Genomic DNA, 19,874 nt, shown 5'->3' on the forward strand with positions numbered 1-19,874 from the left:
TGCAGTTTAGTTTGCAGTTGTGAACATTGCTATTTATCTTGAGGAAGGTGGAATGCAGTGATGCACCATACACACGTGTGCACGCACACACACACAGGCGCGCACACTTCCAGACCTCATGGACACTTACGTGCAAAGTTTCAACAAAGTTTTGCTTTGCACTGTGAAGGAAAAATCTGGGAGTTGTTAAGATTGTGACCCTCTGTCAGCTGCAGCAGAAAGGTGTGGATATCTTTAAAGGTCAAAAAGAAAAAACAAAAAAACCACAAAACTAAACCAAAACTCCAGAATTAAACACATTTATACACTATTAAAGACATTTATACTAGTCAGTATTTGCAGATCAGCTAATACTAAGAAACCCAGTTACTATATTCCTATTTCACTTTTCAAGTGTACTCTGCTTGTAGGTTTAACTAATACAATGCTGGGAACAGAAAAGTACTTCAAAGAAAAAAATAGATATTATCCATGCTACCCACACTGATCCACAGGTCATTTCAATACAAGCATTCCTTAAAGAAGATACAAAAACATCCCTAAAAGTGTTTACCAAAAATTTCAGAGTTCTTTTCTGTTACCTAGGCGTCTATTTGGACGGTAGGGCTTGATGATAAAGTTTTCTGACCCCTTGCCCTTCAGCTCCCCAAGGGGATGGTCAATGTGTAAGACTTGCTGCTGAGCGGATGCATTCACACTGTAAAGATTTCCTCAATGAAACAGGAGAAATTAACATTTAGCAGCCAATTTGTGCCCACCTCCTGACACAGAGTCCTTCCTCGGGGCTTTTTTAGGACAGCCCTTCTATAAGGACAGCTTTGCTTCACAATTTTCTTCCCCTCAACCGAGAGACTGGGGATCCCTCCCGACAGCTGGATCTGAAAGAGGAGTTTTGATCCAGTGCCTGCTGAACTCCGCGGGTCTCAGCTGGCGTCAGAGGATGCTGGATCAAGGCTGGAGGGTCTGGAAAACATTAACTAGACATGGTATGTGGAGCCCAGAGATAAAGCTGGTAGAAAGGGGAGAGGGGAAGAAGGAGAGAAAGAAAAGTGTTCCCGTGAAGATTTTTCTTCTCCATTTTACACCAACACTTCGAACCACACAGAATTATTCAGCCTTTACTACTATGTGCTCTGGGGAATACAAAAATCTGCCATGTCACACCAAAGAACAGGCAAATCACTATTTTTCCTGTCTGAATACATACAACTACATATCTTTCTTTCTCTGGTGCCTTGTCATATCAGCCTCTGCCTCGTTGTATTTTTAAGAGAACTACCTGGCCCTCGATTCTTGCTGCACAAATCAAACCAGGCCGTTGCCCATTTTTGCACACTGAGAAAATCCCCTGTTGTAGTCAGAGGACCTAAGATTTGTTCTGTAACATTCCCATGATTCAGCTGAAAGGAAAAAAAAAAAACAGTCTGCTGTGTGAGAAAGGGTTTAATTGCTCTGGTTAGAAGAATTAATCTAGACAAGCACAAAGAATACAAAGAAAGGGAATGCCTCTTGTTGGAGACTGAATTTTGCTCTTGGATATGCAGCTGTAACTTCTTCTGAAGTTAACAACATATCAAAGGCAGGATTAGGCCATAGGACATTTGCATCACGAGCCATGGATCCAGAGCAAGGGTGGGAAAGAAGGCCCTCTTAATAAGCTACAACAAGCAAATATTTTAGTTGCCTACCTGCTCCATTTCTGTAAAGGTGCTCTGCTCCTCATCTTCCTCCTCGATATCCGACTCTCCCACAGCAATAGGAACACAAATGGACAGGTCAGGATTGGTCATAAAATCATCATTGTCTGTAATCCCTAGGTGTTTCTCCCCATTTTTATTCATCCCATCCTCAGCGTGGTTCTCTTTGTAATTCTCCATGTCTTTGCCAAGCTCAGTGGTTGTATGACTGTTCACACAATTGTTAAGGGCACCTGTATTCTGGGCAGCAAGCTTCATCATTGCCTTCTTTTCAGCTGTTGTCTTGGGGTGCCGGAGGACATTGCAGCAAAAATCCCACGTTGTGTGTTTCACGTACCGAAGACCCCTGTTGATCCGAGCAAAAGCAAGCTGCAGGTTGTTCATCTCCCCATCCTCGTCTGGTGCCGAGAGGTTGTCAGCACTGAAAGAGCTTAGCAGCAAGGCAAGGAACAGGTTGAGCACCTGAAACCAATAACGTTAAAAGGAAATCAATGATTAATTGTGGTGGACAAATGTTTGGTCTTGGAAGTAGGAGGGTCTGAATCTCGTCTAATCTGTGCCACCCTAACACCACCAGTGTTCATGGAACTACCTCCAATTATAGGTGATTTCAGTAGGAGAAGGAGTGCAGACATTTCCAAACGCTTTAATTTCAGGTGCAGAAGTTTAGCATGGACAATAACACACTCTGACATTCCATTTCCCCCTTCAATACTCCAAGACACAAAAAAGAAAAGGCAAAGCTCAGAAACAGCATATGGGTTAAAATTTTCATTGGAAGCTACATAGTGTAAATATTTTCATAAGTGGTGGTATAATGAATTTCCTGTAATTTCCAGTATTCCATCTTGGAGAAAATCACTAATTGCAACACTTATAGACATCCAGAAAGGTACTGCTTACATGTAGAAAAAGACTATAGGAAGAATGTTTTCAGGACCTTTTTGATTTTTATCCAGTGTGAATAGTTATTTATATTTCATAGTCTATAATGATATACATATGCATGGCACTTAAACCAAATGGTATATTCAGAAACATTTCTAAACATTCACATGTATTTTCACAGATAGTCTTGATTTAAATATCCTCTGGGCCATGAAGAAAATCTGTTGTGACTGTGAATAAACACCTAAGAGGTTGTATAGTTTCAAAACCTTTTCCCTTCTGGTGAAAACAAGTCATCACACTCAGAATTAATGTGCCTAAATCTGAGCAGGGCTCACCCCCAAAGCAGGCTTGGGACTGGAAATGCTGCTACTAGTCAGGAAAAACTATTTGAAGATTTTCACAGACGTCTGGGAAGATCCAAACTGAACTGGAGACCGTAAGTTGGCTTCCTCTTGTTCCTGCAACTGCAGAACTGTCTACCTTTGCTGGTAGTGCACTGCAAGGCTAGACACAACTACACATTTGGGTGACATATTTGATGAGTTAAACCTCTTTTTACCTTCTAGGTTTTTTTTTTTTTTTTTTTCCAATTATGCAATTATATCCAATAAATAAAAACAGTTTCTTCTAGAAGGGTATTCCCAGTACTACATCTTGCAGGCTGATCACCAGCTGCTGTGTATGGGACATTACACCTGCTTGTGGTCCACGAAGGAATGAATTACAGCTTTTGTGCCAGATTGACAAGGGCAAGAAGCTCACGCTGGAGGTAGATGCCTGAGATGACGGGAACAGGGCAAAGGTGACTCAAACTAATATCAGCTAAAATATATTCACCCAAAATAAACCAGGACCAAAGTGCCTGGTATCAACTCACCTACTGCCTCTACAAGGTGGGTGAGTGCCAGCTCTCTGCCACTGCAAGGGAGAGATCAATGCTGCAGCACTTCTGCCGTTTTAGCAATAAAACGGACTTTGTGAAGATATTTTCTCTGTGATCTTTTAATGCCACCAGAAATACTTGTAAGTCCCCTGGCTTCTGTCTTTCTGATAGTATTTTAAATTGAAAAAGTCTACTAGACCAAAATAAACAGTATAAACAGTATTGGGTCTTACTAAAGAGCCACAAGCTTTTGCTATCATCCCCCCACCCCGTTCCCCCTTCTTTCAAATATTCAGAATATATGAGCTGGAATTTTGAAAACTAGCCTAGTCTTAATCACTCTGGTGATACTGCATTTGAAGTGTCCTGTCAGTACTGTTTTGTAAAGTACTCTTTGCAATCACTGTGATTATAAATGAAAGCAGTCGGTAGCACAGCAGATGCCCATGTCCATTATGAACTGCTGAATAAACTATTGCAGCACTGAGCACTACCCTGCTCTAAAGTAAAGTGAGATTAAAGCTAATTGTTTCTTAGCTGGTCCATCATACTGGAGCGTCACTGGCAGCCTGTGTGGGTCTCTCCTTAACCATTGTGGCGGTCTGGTATGAATCAATCTTTCATTACATATCCCACTCAGAGGTATTGCAAGTGATGTTGTCTGATAGGCAGTTAAAAACCAGAGTACTGGATATACTGCCAAGCAGGTGGGAGTCCACCAGCAAAGGAGTCACTGGCAGGACCACTTCAGCCATTTTCAACCAAATTTGATAGACGGATGAGGTCTCAGAGATAACCACATTGCTACAAGCATCCTGAAAATAAGCCCCTAATGGGGTGTCTAAGCCCCATTTAAATCAAAAGAGGTTCATCATGTAGACAACAGAGCCTGATCGAACACAGGTGACCACGTTAGGGCTGCATGGAGCTGCCAATACATAGTCATCTGGTGCCAATGGACCCTAGCATGTCCAAGTCATCCTGAGGCAACTGGCCAACACGACACACTATTATGGGAGATCTGTGTCTAGTTGGAGGCCAGGATGGATACCTTACAGTATCCTCAGTGGCATTAGGCAAAACTGAGTCAAGCCCTAGGTTGACTGCAGTGGTAGCTCAGACGTCTTCTCCATACATGAATACCTCCATGTAGGCACCCAAATTTTGTTATCTGAAGCTGAATTGCATCCTATATATCATTAATTCTGCTGTTCACAGAATAACTTGTTTGTAATGCCTTGTTTTACTTTTCCGTATTTATCTCATCTGTCAAACTACAGTTACATAAGTTTATCCACATACACCTGCAGGTGTATATAATAGGTGGCAACGTTCTTAGTGTTGTTATTTACCATGTATTATTAAGGCAATGTTGTTTGCTTCCCAGAAATGCAGCTGACATTTTGCAAAAAGAGCTATTTGCACTTCATGCTTTTAGCCAAAAATAAATCTCAAATATCGTTCCCTCCTTCCTTTATGAGCAGGTAACCTCAGAGGTGTGTTGCTGGGCATTCAAATAGAGTGAACTGCTGTATAAGCACTTTATGTTTACTTATTCCCCCCATTTCACTGTACACTGCATTTTCCAGAAAAAATGTATGCTCAACCCATGACACACCACATTTCCTGTAAAAGGTTACTAATAATATCCAGTCCTCCTGGTTGCTAAAGCAATGCTTTCAGTTTAAGTAAAAGCAAACTAAAGACTAATTCAGTTTTCAAAAGCAATGGCAGACTTGTGTGTCCGTATGGATCCCCTTAAAAAGAAATCTGCTTTCCAGTGACACCAAGCAGCCAGTCTCTGGAAGCAGGTCACTTTTTTTGGCGTTTGAGGCTAGGAGTCAAATGACAGATGCACTCAAAGAAATCCCAACTCCTTTAGCATAATGATGTTAAGCATTTACCCTAATGAAAATGCAGCATGCTATCATACGCTTTCTCACTTTTGATGCCTTTCCAAAGCTAGTGACTCTGGTTATGCCATTATAAGGCACAAAGGATCAGATTCATCCAACCTAATGTCAGGTGCCTCCCTGAGGTGCTTAAGCTGGAGGAGTTTTCCTAGGATGTCTGTAGATGATGGAGACAGTCTGGCATCCCAGGAGATGCTGAAGAGCGGAACCATCTCTGGCGATGCCTATTGAAGCCTAGGCTAGCTTGGGTTTAGTATCTCACAGATGGATTAAAGTTGGGGTACTTACCAATGCAGACCAAATAACTAACACATAGAATCATAGAATATTTCAAGTTGGAAGGGACCTATAAGGATCATTGATTCCAGCTCCCTGCTCCTTGCAGGACTACCTAAAACTATATCGTATGACTAAAAGAGCATCGCCCATGACTTGTCAAACCCAGCCAGGTGTCCTGAAAGTCCTTCTTGGTGTCAATCTGGTACTCCATGCTCCAGGCCAGTGGTGGCCAACCTTTATAACCAGGCAACCTTCACCAGATGAGAGGAGAGCACAGGATGCTTCAGCCCCATCCTCAGCAAAGTTGCAGCACCCAGGCAGCAAAACTGGCATTGCACAAAGTGCTGCACCAATTCTGCACTCACAGCAAGTGAAGAGCATAGAGACATGAAGCCGTGAAGCTAATTCCTAGCTCCCCAGCCATGGGGAGAAAGCAGGCTGCTGGAAAGACCCCTCCTTCCCATGGAGCCCTGGGCAGGGGCTGCTGGTGGAGACTAGAAGCCACATATACTGCCATGGTGGGCTGCAGTCTGAACGCCTCAGGTCCATCACCTCCTCTTGTTTTGCTCATCACAGTACAAAAACAGACAGTGTAATTTCAGATGACACCTTCTGATCAAACCTTCTTCGAAAACATCTGTCTGCAAACTCTGTTGCTGAAGTTAAAATACTTTTGGAGCAAAAGCATGTGACTGCTCCCTCATTTCCCTTCCATTATTGTATTTACCTTGATTTGGCAAAAATGGAGGGATCTAAATCTTTATGTATTTAACCTTCCACCTGTCATTCAGTCAAACAGTGTCCAGCCCCTGCAATCCTCCTGCACTCCTGTGAATTGATTCAGCAATGCGTTCGCTGCCCTGCACTCTCACAGGGGTCATGCACTGTGCTCAATATAGGCTGAAAACCCACTGAAAAATCTAAGGCCATTTCTTAGCAGATTGAAAATAATTCTGTGTTTCATTTAGCTAGGAGTGAGAATCATGTTGCACCTGCACAAGTTCAAAGGCAGGGTTAAGCCATATCCAAAGTCAGGTCCTCAGCTACTGGTCTTGTTTGATTGCAGAGGATCTAATATGAGTTCACCCATGTGGCTTTCCTTGTAGAGGAATCTGTCTTGACTGCACACTGCCAACAAAACAAGGGAGTCTGATTTTCAAACCCCTGATCCTTTCCTGTTCATGAAGTTTAATGAACTTCTCACTGAGCAGCAACTAAGGCCAGATGTTCTCATCTGCCTGGACCACAGAGGACAAATCCTAGTAGGCTGGAGTCAGAGATGGGATTACCTTTTCAGGCAGGAGATTCATAAAGCAGAGCAGTTCAGGAGCTGCTCTCATGAGCACTTGTTTGCTTGTAAACCCATGAGACCCTTCAAACAACTGAAGACATTCAGACTGTAGATGCGTACTGTCATCTCCACTGCAGGAGATGACGGATAGGAAGGAAAGCTGAGGGCACCTATGAGAGACCTGCATCACCTGAAGGTGCTTCCCTATGGAAGCGAAATCTCCTAGGAGCCAGCTAAGCAGGTTTTTTTTGTTATAACAGCAGGGTCCAGAGCAGAAAACATGCCCCATCAGTGAATTCTGTCATGCAAAAAAAGAAAGCAGTTAAAACAAATTGTATCCCTGTGGCAGCACATTGTCACTGCTGTCATTCAGCTGCATAGAAAAGCCCAGGCAGAGCACCATGGTGAGGTACCTGCCAGGATCATCAGCTACTCATCTAATACTTGTTTTGTGGATAAAACAGAACCCATACACCTCAACCTATTGAAACTCTACCTCTCCAGCAGTGCCTGTTGGACACAGACCAGCAAGAAGCTCTTCAGGCACCATCTGACCAGTGGAAGAAACTGATTTTCTTCCTTCCTGTTTGTTTTCTGATGGCAGTGGACATCTGCACTGTTCTTTGGCTAGCACAGATGGGAAAGATGCAGTTTTCTCTTTAGAGACCTTGATGACTTCCAGCAAGCCTAATACAATATGAACCAATTATTTTATTTTGTTTACTGTAGCAAAATCCATGAAGCTGAAAAGAAAAACTGCTCATAAAGGGGATTTCACTGCATCAAGGAAGCGTGAGATCTAAGTTTAAGCCAGAGACCTGCAGTAAGAGGTCATCTAGTCCATCTCTCTGCTACTGGAGGATTATTTCTTTCCTTGGAAGTGTATTTTCCAATCCTTTGTACATTTTCATCCCAGGGCAAAGTTTACCAAGAGAGAGTACTCCTGCAAAAAGCAATTTACATGATCAGTTATTTTCTATATTCCCTTTTCTATTATTTCAGCTATTTGTGCTTGGATAAGAAGCTTATATCCTCCCAGTCCAATTTCTCTTTATCCTGTAGTCAATCTCATAAACCCATTCTCGTGATATCTTAGTTTCTTGCTGTCAAAATGATCATGATACCACAAGTATGGCATGCGATCCTTGTGGTGAAGGGCAGGTGGGAGAGAGTACAGGTTGGAGCAGGATTGATCTTCATGTTTCTTGCCCAAGATCTGCTGGGAAAACTCATGGAAATGGGGATATGGATTTCCTGCCTTGTAGCCATACAACTTCCCAAGTGGACTGTGTTTGATCCTACAAAGCAGGCTAGCAATTGCAGATGAGAGGTTTGTGGGGCACTATATCACCTGTTTGTTGCAATAGGAATTTTTTCTTATCAACTCCATGTTAATCTGTTTGGTGAAATAACTAGTTTATCTATTTAAATATAAACAATAATATAAATAAATATATAATAATATAAAAAGAAGATTTATAAAAACAATGTGCCAAATTTGGCCTGTTTCCCATGTAAGATCCCTAAACTACTTTATGACGGTAATGAGAGCAGATGTTCTCCACAGGAAAGAAAAATGGAAGTAACATGGTAGGAATAATTCTCTGATATGCAAATACAAAAGTGATTTCATAGGAATGATTTCCATTTGCCCAAAGAAAGACGAGAACAAGGCCTGATTTTTTGCCTAGCCTCACAGCTACCATGTGCATTTCCCCTGCCAATGCAGAACAGCGCTCACAGACAGTGTGCTTGAAAAGCGCAGCCTTGGGGCACAGCTGGCACTCACACTTTCTTTAGGGGAGTTGAAGGCATCTAGGGTTCCCTTTATAGACAGGCTAGATCCAATCCATATGGTCAGAGGAGCCTGGGCCCAATGTGTCCCATTCTAAAACGGATGGCTGCACCAGGTGAGGTCAAACAAAGGAGTAAAAATGCCTTTTTTTTTTGTTGACTGTGAAGAATAGGTAGGGTGGCTGATATAGCTGTAGCTATCTGCACAGTAGACTCTAGAAACTGGGCGAGATGAATGTCGTCCCCATTCCATTAGCGTTTTTGTGGTATTTACCATAAGGCTAAGAGTTTTGTTGACTGTTCTCCACTTTGGGTATTGACATTGTATTTCCCCGCAGTTTCAGTGGTCTCTTGTGCAGCCGGTTGTCTTTAAGCAGTACAAGGCAGAGAAGTGATGCTGGGTGGCAGCTGTGCTCGCCCATGTTTAACGGTGTGTGCATGGGTGGGGGGAACGGTCACCCTATTTCTCACTTCAGAGTTTAAAGGGGTATGTATAATTAATGGGACAGATTCCTCGGTGCTGTTCTCGCCACTTTACATCGGAGTAAATCTCCTTGAGTAATGGAAGGGTAGATTAAGCCCATTAATTACACTTCACAGCACCTTTGTGTCACATAGGAGTTTTTTGAGGTCATTTTAAGCTGCCATTCATCCCTCCCTGCTTTCAGTGGAGCTATGAAGCTGCCCTAGCACCAGGGTACGTCAGACCTGGCATGGGTACATCCTGTCGAGAGGAGGAGGCAGGCAAAGGGCACCACATCAACATTGCTCTTGCTGCCAGTCTGACACGCTGGACCACACGATGAAAACACCTCTTTTCTGAGAGGGAGGCAGAACTGGGAGGGGAGGCTAGCGCTTCCACAGCTCCCATCTAGCAAGGACCAGCCACTAGCCTCTGCCTCTCCTCTCCCCCAGCCAGCCTCTGCAGCAGCCTGAAAGCAGGCTGAACGAGGGGACCTATGTCCTTGTCACCCTGAAACACAGATCTGAGGCAACCCATGACACTTCTTACCACAACCTGGTGGATCCCTTATGTTGCCAAGCCTTTTTCATTTGTTATCCACCTGTGTGGGTATAAATGTGCACACAAACCATACCACTCCAAGTGCTGATCAACAACTACTGAATTGAATTTAGTTGTTGTTTTTTTTTTTTATTTTAACTGATGACTTCCAGTGATTTTTGAGAATAAGTCCCTTAGAAGTATCCGAAGACGAGTCTCTGGAAACCAAGTGCTTCCTGATCTGAAAACCTTATTCTCCAAGTCCAGTTTGAGAGAGGAAGGTGGGATGGGGAGTGGAGGCAGATATATTCTTTCCACTACTAAAGCCACAGCATAAAAGCAAACATGTTCCCACAGGTTTTCATCAGATATCAAAACACCACCAATTCACCAGCAAAGCAAGAGCTGCTGTGGACTTCTCCAACCATTGTCTAGACGGACAAACAGTGCTATTGGACAAGTCCAGTTGCAAACCTCTCCCAGCAAGACAGTTGTGTTTGTGATATTAAAGGCTCAACATACCCCAAAAGCATTAGGAAGACTACAGAAAGTTTATTGAATACAAACCAAAAGATAATTATCTTTGTGCTCAGTCAACAAAAGTGTTTAGCTGTCATGGTGATGAGGATGTCAAGACAATTAGGGAGCAAGACAGACTGTACAGGCATGGACTGACTGTACACACTGAGATACTTTGCCATTGCTGTTCCCAGCAAGGAGTGATGATAGGTGAGAAACACCTGTATTATCCCTGAAATATTTTCACTACCTGTATGCAAACACCACCTCATCAGCTGCTCTACCAATTGTTATACAATGACTAGACACAAGAAAAAAAAAACAAACTAATTTTGGAAGTTTAAGCTCTGTGGTTTTTACCCAGAGACCACATCAGCCCTAACCCTGAATAGCTGGGCTCACGTGGAGGACACTGCCTGGTCAAGGCAGAGTGGGATCCCTGGAGTCATTCCTTTAAAAATCAGATCCTACACCTCCCTGGAGAGGGGGATGCCCAGCCATGACCAAAGACTGTGCTAAGATTTGCACTCAGTCATCTACAGGCCACCATGTCCCTTGGGCAGTCAGGACTGGACACCAAGAGAAAGAGGTAATTCCCATTCACACATGGCAGAAAACATCTGGGGAAAGGTGAGCCACAGAGAACTCAAAGGATAAAACAACCCCTGCAAACAGAATAGCAGAGGAAAAATAACAGTGAAAATGGCCACAGTAAGGAATGTATACCCTGCATCTAATATATTATACCAAAGCAAAATCAATATGAGGGTAGGGCCAGAGACTAGAAAATTAAATCAGAGTCAAGAAATAATTAATACTAGCTTTTCTTTCTTCTTTTTTGGTTGTGGTTTTTTTGGGGTTTTTTTTGTTTGTTTGTTCGGTTGGTTGGTTGGTTTTTTTTTAATAGGGAGGGGAACACTATTTCCTTTAAAAGGTATTTTCTAAGCCATTTGCCAGATTTGGTACTATAACTTGGGCTCCATCACGGAATCACACTTTCCTATTAAGTCAAATGTGAAAAGGATGCCTACTTAGTGAATTTGGGGGGGGTAAGGAGGTTCTGTTTTTTTGCAGTTTGCAAGTGTAGATTCCTGGGAAGGCAGAGCAGAGTGACAGAGCTGTCTGCCAACCAGGTGGACCTCTTTCAGGAAAGCTATGAAACAGATTTCTACTAGTAATTTTGCACAGTACAAAACCTCCTGCCTTCACAGCACACAGCTGGGCTTGCAGCTTTCACATACCTCTGCTGGAGAAGACTGATGGCTCAAAAGCAGGACAAACTCCTATCCTTCATTAAAGAAACAAGACAGGAGGGTTTACCAGCAGTGGTGCCAGTTACATCTCCAAAATGAGAGCCACCCTGTATTTGCAAGGCAGGAGGTGGTGACACACATGCCTCATTGCCATCCTAAAAAGTGACCCATTTCCTCTGCCATCATCTGCTCTTGACTCCCATGGTGCTCCCAGCCAGCAGCCCATCCCCTTTGGTCTCTGGCTTAGCTGTGGCTACTTCTACACATTTCTTAGTGCTTCCTAAAGCCCCAGGGAGATATCCTTGTTCTTTTGCAAGGAAGGGACGACAGTGGATATCCTTTCTTCCTGCAATGTATGTCTTCAGGATAAAGCTGGCTCTGAGCTGTGTTTTGAAGAGAAGCATTACTAAAAACATAAGAAAGGCACTTTGTGGAGGACTAGCTACCAGCACCCTTCAAATCAAATCTGTGCTCAACCACATGATCAAAGGAAACTCTTCTTTCCAGGCATGATGACCTCATCTTTAACTACCTTCTTATATCAGGAATTACAAAGGTATTTTGCTGATGTGGAAATTTGAAAATTATTTTATTTATTAATTGTATTCTGTGTGCCTGGATGAAATCCCAGCAACTGGGCTTGCTCAAAATCTTGTTTACTGCAAAATGAACATAAAATTGGGGAAGCAAAGGAGAAAGTCAGTGGTGTTATGTCCATAAGAGCATTTTTATGAGTTTATAATCTCTGCCAGTCTGCTAGAGAGAAGAAAGAAACCAAGATCTAGGCAGCTAGTCCACTTTATGATCTAAAAATTGCATCTGCAGTAGTAAACAAAGACAAGCCAAGGCCTGTTCTCCATCCATGAGGGTAAGCAGCTGACCTCCCTTCCCTGCTCTTCTCCCAGGCAGGATTGCTTCGTGGCTGCTGACCCCAGCCAGGGCTGTCCCCTGAATGCTCAGGCACCAGCTGGGACAGTGTGGCCAGGGAATACCCTACCAAAACAGAGGAGGGACACTCATAATATTTGAGTTCATGACCTGGCCAGTTTATAGATGCAGCCACCTGGCTGTGTTTTCAAACAGAGAGACATCAGGAAGCATATTGCACTTGCTGAATCTCCCAGAAATGGCATGACATCAAAATGTGGGAGACAAAAGAATTACCAGAGACAAGAAGGGACATGGAAGTCCTCCTGGAAGAATCACCCATATAACGGAGTTTGTAGCACAACGAGCATGAGAGTGCTCTTAGTTGTGCTGTTGCAACAAATGAGTATATGTGAGGGGGGCCAGAAAGAGGAGGGAACTGGTGGTGGGGAAGATGCAGCAAACAGAGGGGAAGGGGGATGAACTGAGAGTAGAGCTGCTTGAAAGATGTCCATCCCCAAAGGCAAATGTAAGTCCCTCTTTTAATCTCCATGAAAATTCAGCGTGGAAAACATCAAGTATACTTCAATCCAAACCCTCTTTTCCCAAGAAAATATGACTATGACCCGCAGAAGGCAGAGCTTCTCTATAAAAATTGGCTTGGTCAAAATACCAAACCACTTTTGCATTGAAATAATTACAAGAATTTCAAGTGGCTTCAGGACAGAGACGTGGAATTTGCTTGTGTGTTGGGAAGGGTGAAGTCAAGATACACAATGAGATGGAGCTTGCAGAAGATGTCATGAAAGGCAGAAAGCCAAAGCAATGTTGAAAGAAGAGGAGATTTGCTCAAAGCATGAGACCAGGAAGACTACAGCAGAGATATGTGACAATGTCAAAGAGGAGATTACTATCATCAAGACAAGAGCTGACCAAAAAGAAAGAAAATACATTTTAGGCAGAAGAAAAATAAAGGAAGGGCAGATTTGGGTCATATTCAATGAGAACTAATTTAAACAAGAATTTGGCTAGGGATAACCCATACAAAACAGGAAGAAGAAAAGATAACACATGAAATCTAGAGACAGGGAAATAGAACAAAAGAAGCTTAAATAGCAGCAAAGAAATAAAAATGTTAAGAGGGATGAAAAAACAACAGGTCTGATTCTCCTTTCCTTTGTACCATTTGCAGTAACACAAAAACTGATGGAGGAGATCCGTATCTGTCAGAGATTCTCCTTGGCAAATGTGGGCCAGTAGTTTTATTGGATTTAGAGGAATTTAACAAAGTAAGAGCCAGCCAAGCCGGCTTTTGGGAACAGGAGGAAATGTGGGATGGTAGCAGGAGACCAAAGGCAGGACCTCTTGGACCGCAGGAACTTCTACTGTTCAGTAAGACCCAAAAAGGCAGGAAACTGGCATCTAATCCTGTGTACTACATTTAGTTTCCAAATGTATTCTTCAGCATATTTCCTTGGGAAGCCATAGACCATGCTGCCACATACGTGCTGGGTGGAGAAATGCAGATATGAATATGCACTGTACATGGAAAAGATAAATTCCCATCTCTTTTAAATATCATACACCTCCTGAGAAGGTTAAGGCTGTCATGACTAGCTGATTGTTTCACATATCCCTTTTAACAAGCTATTTCTAGAAGCAACTGTTAGAATGAACTGCTCACTGCTTAGTTTTGGTGGGGAATAAATAATATACTTAACTGTTTGGGTTTGTTTTTAAACAAAAGTATAAGACGTTTAGCAGTAATGAATAATGTATTAAATTTGTACCACCTGGTCTATTTTAATATTAAAACCTTGCTCTTCCCTCAATACACACTAGGAAGATTTCTGTTGTCATTACCCTTTCAATGACATCCAGACAACGTGCACAGTTAATAAAATAAAATTTTTTAATTTTAAATATTTTAATTAATAAAAAGAGACACGTTTAGTTGTACCTACCTTTGCACACTCTTGTCCAATTAAATTTGACTCAGTGTCTTCTAGATTTTTAATAACTACCCAGCTATTAGCAAGAACTTAACCACTGACAAAACCCTACTTACACTATTAATTATTAACACTATTAACACTATTGAGGACAGATGTAGTACAAAAAACAGGCAGTATTTTACCCTGCTAATGCCTACTGTATTAACAGGGCTGCAGTTTTGATTTTGAAAACTCAGCTCCTCTTCAATCCCCAGACTACAACCAAATCTCAACAAACAATCCACTAGTATCATCTTCACAAATAAAATATATATATACACACATATATATATATATATATATATGGTGAATCCTATTAAAAATATTTCATCTTGTCAGCAGTTCATATAACGGAGTCAATGCTTAAGCAATATTTTTAGGGAAATATCTCTGACTTGGAAACACAATTAGAACAAAAGGCGTAAGGACGGTTTCTAAGGGGCAGGTTAATTGAACTAATGTATTAGCATTCTTCTTCCTCCATATTTCTAACAACTCTCACACCCATGAAGGTTAATGAGCGATGGTTTCATAATCCGTTATATACATACCTACAGAAGAGCACTAGCATTATTATCAGATTTTATTCCTCTCTGATACATCCCAGTGACTCATTTATAGATCAAGAAGCAATACTTATAATTCTACTGACGAAAATCTACACCAAATGCCAAAATCTGTCACAGCCCACCAATGAATCTGATTTGAATGATTGCTTTTGGGAATTCCTTATTTCACAGATGAAAAAAGAGCCTTAGTCCAGTTTTTGTTTTCAGCCTCCTTTGAGCTGCATCAGAAGCAAAGGCTCGCTCCTCTTCTGTACACCGTCTTTTATTAGGATTTTGGCTATTTGTATTTCAAAACATCTGCCTTCCTGTGGATGGATGTTGCAGGGAAAAAAATGGCAGATTTTAGTATATATTCAACATGGACACCATATAGTACCTTGAAAATGGGAACTGAACACTCTTGTCCCCTAATACAAGATGCATGCTCGGATTTAGTCACCAAGTGCCAAGATTCAACTCTTCAGAAGAAACGATTGAGCCTGCAGCAGGATACAGAAACTCATAAATCTGGAGTGACAGAAGGAAGCAGATTACTTTTTAGGAATACATTTTAAAAGTAGCTTCTCCTCCCATCTGTTCTCAGGTGCATTTTCCTCACATCTCTTGGGCAAAGCAGCCCTGTACCTCCCAGCTTTCAATGGACTCTACTTAATCTACCATACAATGGCGTTTTTGAAACCCAGCAGTCTTTAATGGTCCATCGTAAATATCCTGAGGTTAATTTCCTCAGCCTTTTTAGCACCAGCATCTGGTGTTACACATGAGGGTGGGATATATCTACTCAAAAAAATTAATTATAGTTATTTATGTGGGCACTGATAAATCACACAATTTTTAAAGCCTGGAGTCTTAGGCAAAAGGTTTGTCTTTAAAGTAACCCTTACGAGGATGCAAGCTTTCTCTGCTAGGAGTCATCAGAGGCAACTGGACTGACTGATGGTTGGTGTCAGGATTTATCTTTTTGATTCATCACATGATGCTATCTGTTTCTGGTGGACCTTTCATTACTGTTGACGATGCTTAACACTTAATGTTAAGCCAGATGTTTGCTCAAAAGCATCAGCTATCTGAGTGCTCTGCTTCCCAGACACTGCTCAAGCAAGGGTGGATGGTGAGGAATACAAATAGCAAAAATTGCTTTGGGACACATGGACTACACAGGTAGCTGGCATGAAAAATATGAAGGGAGAAGCTGGGAAATGTGCTGGGGTTTAGCTACATTCCTCTGAGGTTTGAATTCTCCAGTATCACACTAAATGTACCTGCTGCCAGCCGTAAGCATACATCAGTGGAAGCAAAAAGGACGGTAACATGCTGACAGTTGTTTTGACTCTATTTTGCTTGCGTCCCCAAATGTGCTTATTCATGTATTCTGGGCTGCTCTTCTGCAAAGCTGCACATGACTCGAGAAAGAACATTCGCTCCCTTATATAAGTGTCCAAATTGATGAGACAGGCTCAAATGACACTTCCACTTCTCGCTAATGATCCCTTGGGCTCCCTGGCTTTTTCCGGACCCTCTAACTCTCCAGCCGCCATCTGCAGTATTACCCCAGCTCTCATTATGGCTCCTGCAGCTTTCTGATGAGTCCTCCTCCTCCACGGTGCCCCACACTCACTCCGCTTGCCGCTTTGCAGATTTTGTGTGTCCTGACGATAACTGTTACTGACATGCCTATTCTGCCTGTTCGTCTAGTGGCCTTCTCAGCTGATGTAACCAAAACACATTTCTAGAATGTTGGGAGCTGCTGAAAGAGCAGGCAAGGTGAACAACAACATCCAAGACACGAACATGAGGGTGCAGAGAGAGCGGAGGGAAGGCAGTGCTCATGCAAGACTTGGGACAACCTGAACTTCTCTTTAAACCTCCTGTGGATGCACATTTCCTTGAAAAACACTGTTCTTCCCCAGCTTTATATAGTTACATCTTATCTCCTCTTCCTTCCATTTGGCAAGAAGTGGAACTGGTAGGCCCCAAGGAGGGTACCTGCTTGGTGGCAGAAGTACAATGTACAAAGCTTGAGGATGCATACCTCTACTGTTATTTGAAAATTAAAAAAATAAAACCTAAAATATTGTAACTCGGGCTTGTAATACCTTGTCCCCAAACTTTTTTAATTTCCAGCAAGCAGATCTAACCTAGTATTTGCAATTAGAAGGCACACAATATTTTAAAGTTCCAGTTCATTTATATTAATCATCAGATGCAATATAAATACTATATTTCACTCCAAGGAGATTAACCTTTATTCACAGAGTGGATGTCTTCAGTGGCCCCCATGAATAAGAACATGTTTGTCATTAAATGTAAAAATAATTAACTTGATTTGGGGCAGCAAGTCTAACTGCAGCTCTTGAGTTGTACATTTCTCTAGGCATAGACACTAAAAACCATGAAAATGGGGATCCAGGAGTTCTAGATTTGTATGTAACTTGAAAAGAAAATAAGGAGGTAGCTGAAAATGTGCTAGCATATGTCATTAGTGTTCATTTTTTATTCGTTTATTGGCACAGGAAATCTTAATGAATGAGGCCTCATTCCTCTGGGGTAAAGCAACCTTTAATCACCTTGTAAAAGGTTTCATGGTCTTGAAAACCCCTGGTGTAATGTTTCATGCCTTTAAAAATGCAAGAGTCTGGATGTAGCTTCCCTCAGTGACAGTCCTCTCATGTCAGGCAGAAATACAAGTCTCATCTGAAGACCTTCTTTGACCATCATAATATGCTTTACTGTCTGAGTTCTTGAAATATAAAATTGTAATCCACTTTTACCTAGGCCTGTTAGATGCCTAGCTATTTTGCTATTACTTGTGATTTTACCACAAGGGACAGTGATAGTTCTCTATATCCATTTCATTTAAACAAAGAGAAAATCTGACACATTACCATAAACCTCTTTCAAGCCTGGCTGTGATCTGCTGAGAAATTTGCAGTGATGGAGATGTATCAGTATTGGGTGAGACAGGACTTTATGGCTACTTCTACACTAATAAATTTAATGTGCCCAGGAACATTTTATGGCACTGAGAACAAATGGAAAAGATCATCTTGCTCCATATTATTAAACTACTTCATACCCTGTGCTGACCACAAACTTCCAGATGGGATAGTCCCTTGCCTGTGAAACTCTTGTTACATCCATACAGGACGGGCTACTAGTCTGCCTACACAGTGGCCATATGCACTCCCTCTTATGTTCTTTGATTAGAGATCGTGGTGCTCAGGTGGTAACGCTCAGTAATTAACTCTAGGAAATGGTTTTATACAGAAACAAATCCCCCATGCTGAAGACCATACAATCCAAATAGTAGCCCCGCCTTACACGTTTACACACTATACACCACCACTACCTCCTTTTTGAGGTTTTTGTTGTTTGCCTGACTGCAAACACCAAACTAAAGAAAACACTAGCAAACAAAGCAAAAAAAAAAAAAAGGCAAAGAAAGCTAATCAGAATTAAACATTTATCACATGCCTTTACTTTGTCCTTAGTGTTAAAAAAATAGGCAGGAAAGAAAACAATTGATCTGAGTAGACACAAGTTTGCAGGCACACGTAGAAAGTAACTGCCTAACTGTAGGATTACAGCCATAGCTACTAAGTATTAGATAGCCACATGGAACCCAATCACTCCTTACATTAGTTAGGGTCTGTCACTCAGGAAAGTGATTCAGGATAGGAAAGTGCTATTAATTTCTTCTCATATATTAAGCTTTACATATAGAATCATAGAATCATTTAGGTTGGAAAGGACCTTTAAGATCATCGAGTCCAACCGTTAACCTAGCACTGACAAGTCCGCCACTAAACCATGTCCTAACCACCACATCTACACGTCTTTTAAATATCTCCAGGGATGGTGACTCCATATGCCTATAGTCACTTCAATTCCCCAGTCAAACAATTCACCCCATCCCAAATCTCTCTCTTGCACATCTATCAGGCCAAGATCTGTGCCAAATGGCCCTTCATCCCCTGCACCCTTCTCCTCCTTCTAGGACATTTATTCCCATCCATGTTACATTGGTGGTGCCCAGGACAACCTTTTAGTGGTAGGAAAGGAGACTTGTGGAAGGACATGTTGAGGTGGAATTACTAAGAAGTTATGCATTGCTCACATTCCCCGTAAACTGATTTCTTTCTCTCTTGCCCTGCTGCAGAGACATGTCTCTGTCAGAGCATCTCTGGTAATATGCTATTTTATCAACAGATTGTGGCTGTTAAAGATCAAAATGGTGGTGAATGAGGCCTAGGGAGTCTTTTTTTTTTGTCTGACCAGCTTGAGAATCCACAGATTTTAACCTGATAGAGGTTTAGCAGCACTTTCCCAGAACACCTCTTCAAGGAATTGTCCTAAACTGACTTGTAGGGAGGGACAAACATCTTTTTTCCAAAAATGTGACATTTACAGATTTCTGTGTGTCATAGTCATGGCCCATGTTAAAACAGAAAAAATACCCGTTAAGGTTTCCTGAGATGTGGAAGCAGAATAAAAGGATGAGCTCCAGGCATATCTGACTTTTTCTGAGAAAAGCTTCCATTGGGTTTAACCAAAGCAGGCCACTTCAAATCTCATCCAAACTGTGCTGAGCAGCTGTGCTGACAGGCATGCGAATTACCATAGGAAGACAGGACCGGAAGGTCCTCTTGGGTCACCAAGTAAAGCCTCCTGCTAACATAGGCTGTTTTCTTCACAAACTAATCAAGCTCCATCTCAAATGCTGCTGGTTTGGGGCTAGTCAGTCTTGCTGGAAAGTCTTCCTAAACAACCGCAATGTGCTGACAGTCAGAAGCCTCCTATTCAATCCCAGCCTAAAGGTACCTGCAGTGGTTTATACTCCTTTGTTTTGGGATGAGGAGTATTCTGTAACTTAAACTGTTCTCCCAAGCCTAGCTCTTCATTCTCCTCAGCAATTATCTCA

General features: G+C 42.0%; 1 protein-coding gene across 7 annotated transcripts in view; it reads right to left on the minus strand.

The window, feature by feature from the left end:
- Positions 1-19,874, minus strand: part of LOC104014886 (sodium channel protein type 5 subunit alpha) — a 217,260-nt gene that overhangs the window by 71,906 nt on the left and 125,480 nt on the right. For all 7 annotated transcript variants that reach the window (XM_087730822.1, XM_087730859.1, XM_087730851.1 and 4 more), the window contains exon 16: positions 1,689-2,159. In XM_087730822.1, the coding sequence (XP_087586948.1) occupies positions 1,689-2,159 (471 nt within the window). The remainder of the gene's footprint in view (positions 1-1,688; positions 2,160-19,874) is intronic.

This window comes from Nipponia nippon, unplaced genomic scaffold, assembly GCF_047370975.1.
Source record: "Nipponia nippon isolate SJK-2023a ecotype South Korea unplaced genomic scaffold, ASM4737097v1 scaffold_1, whole genome shotgun sequence".
Classification (NCBI taxonomy): Eukaryota; Metazoa; Chordata; class Aves; order Pelecaniformes; family Threskiornithidae; genus Nipponia; species Nipponia nippon.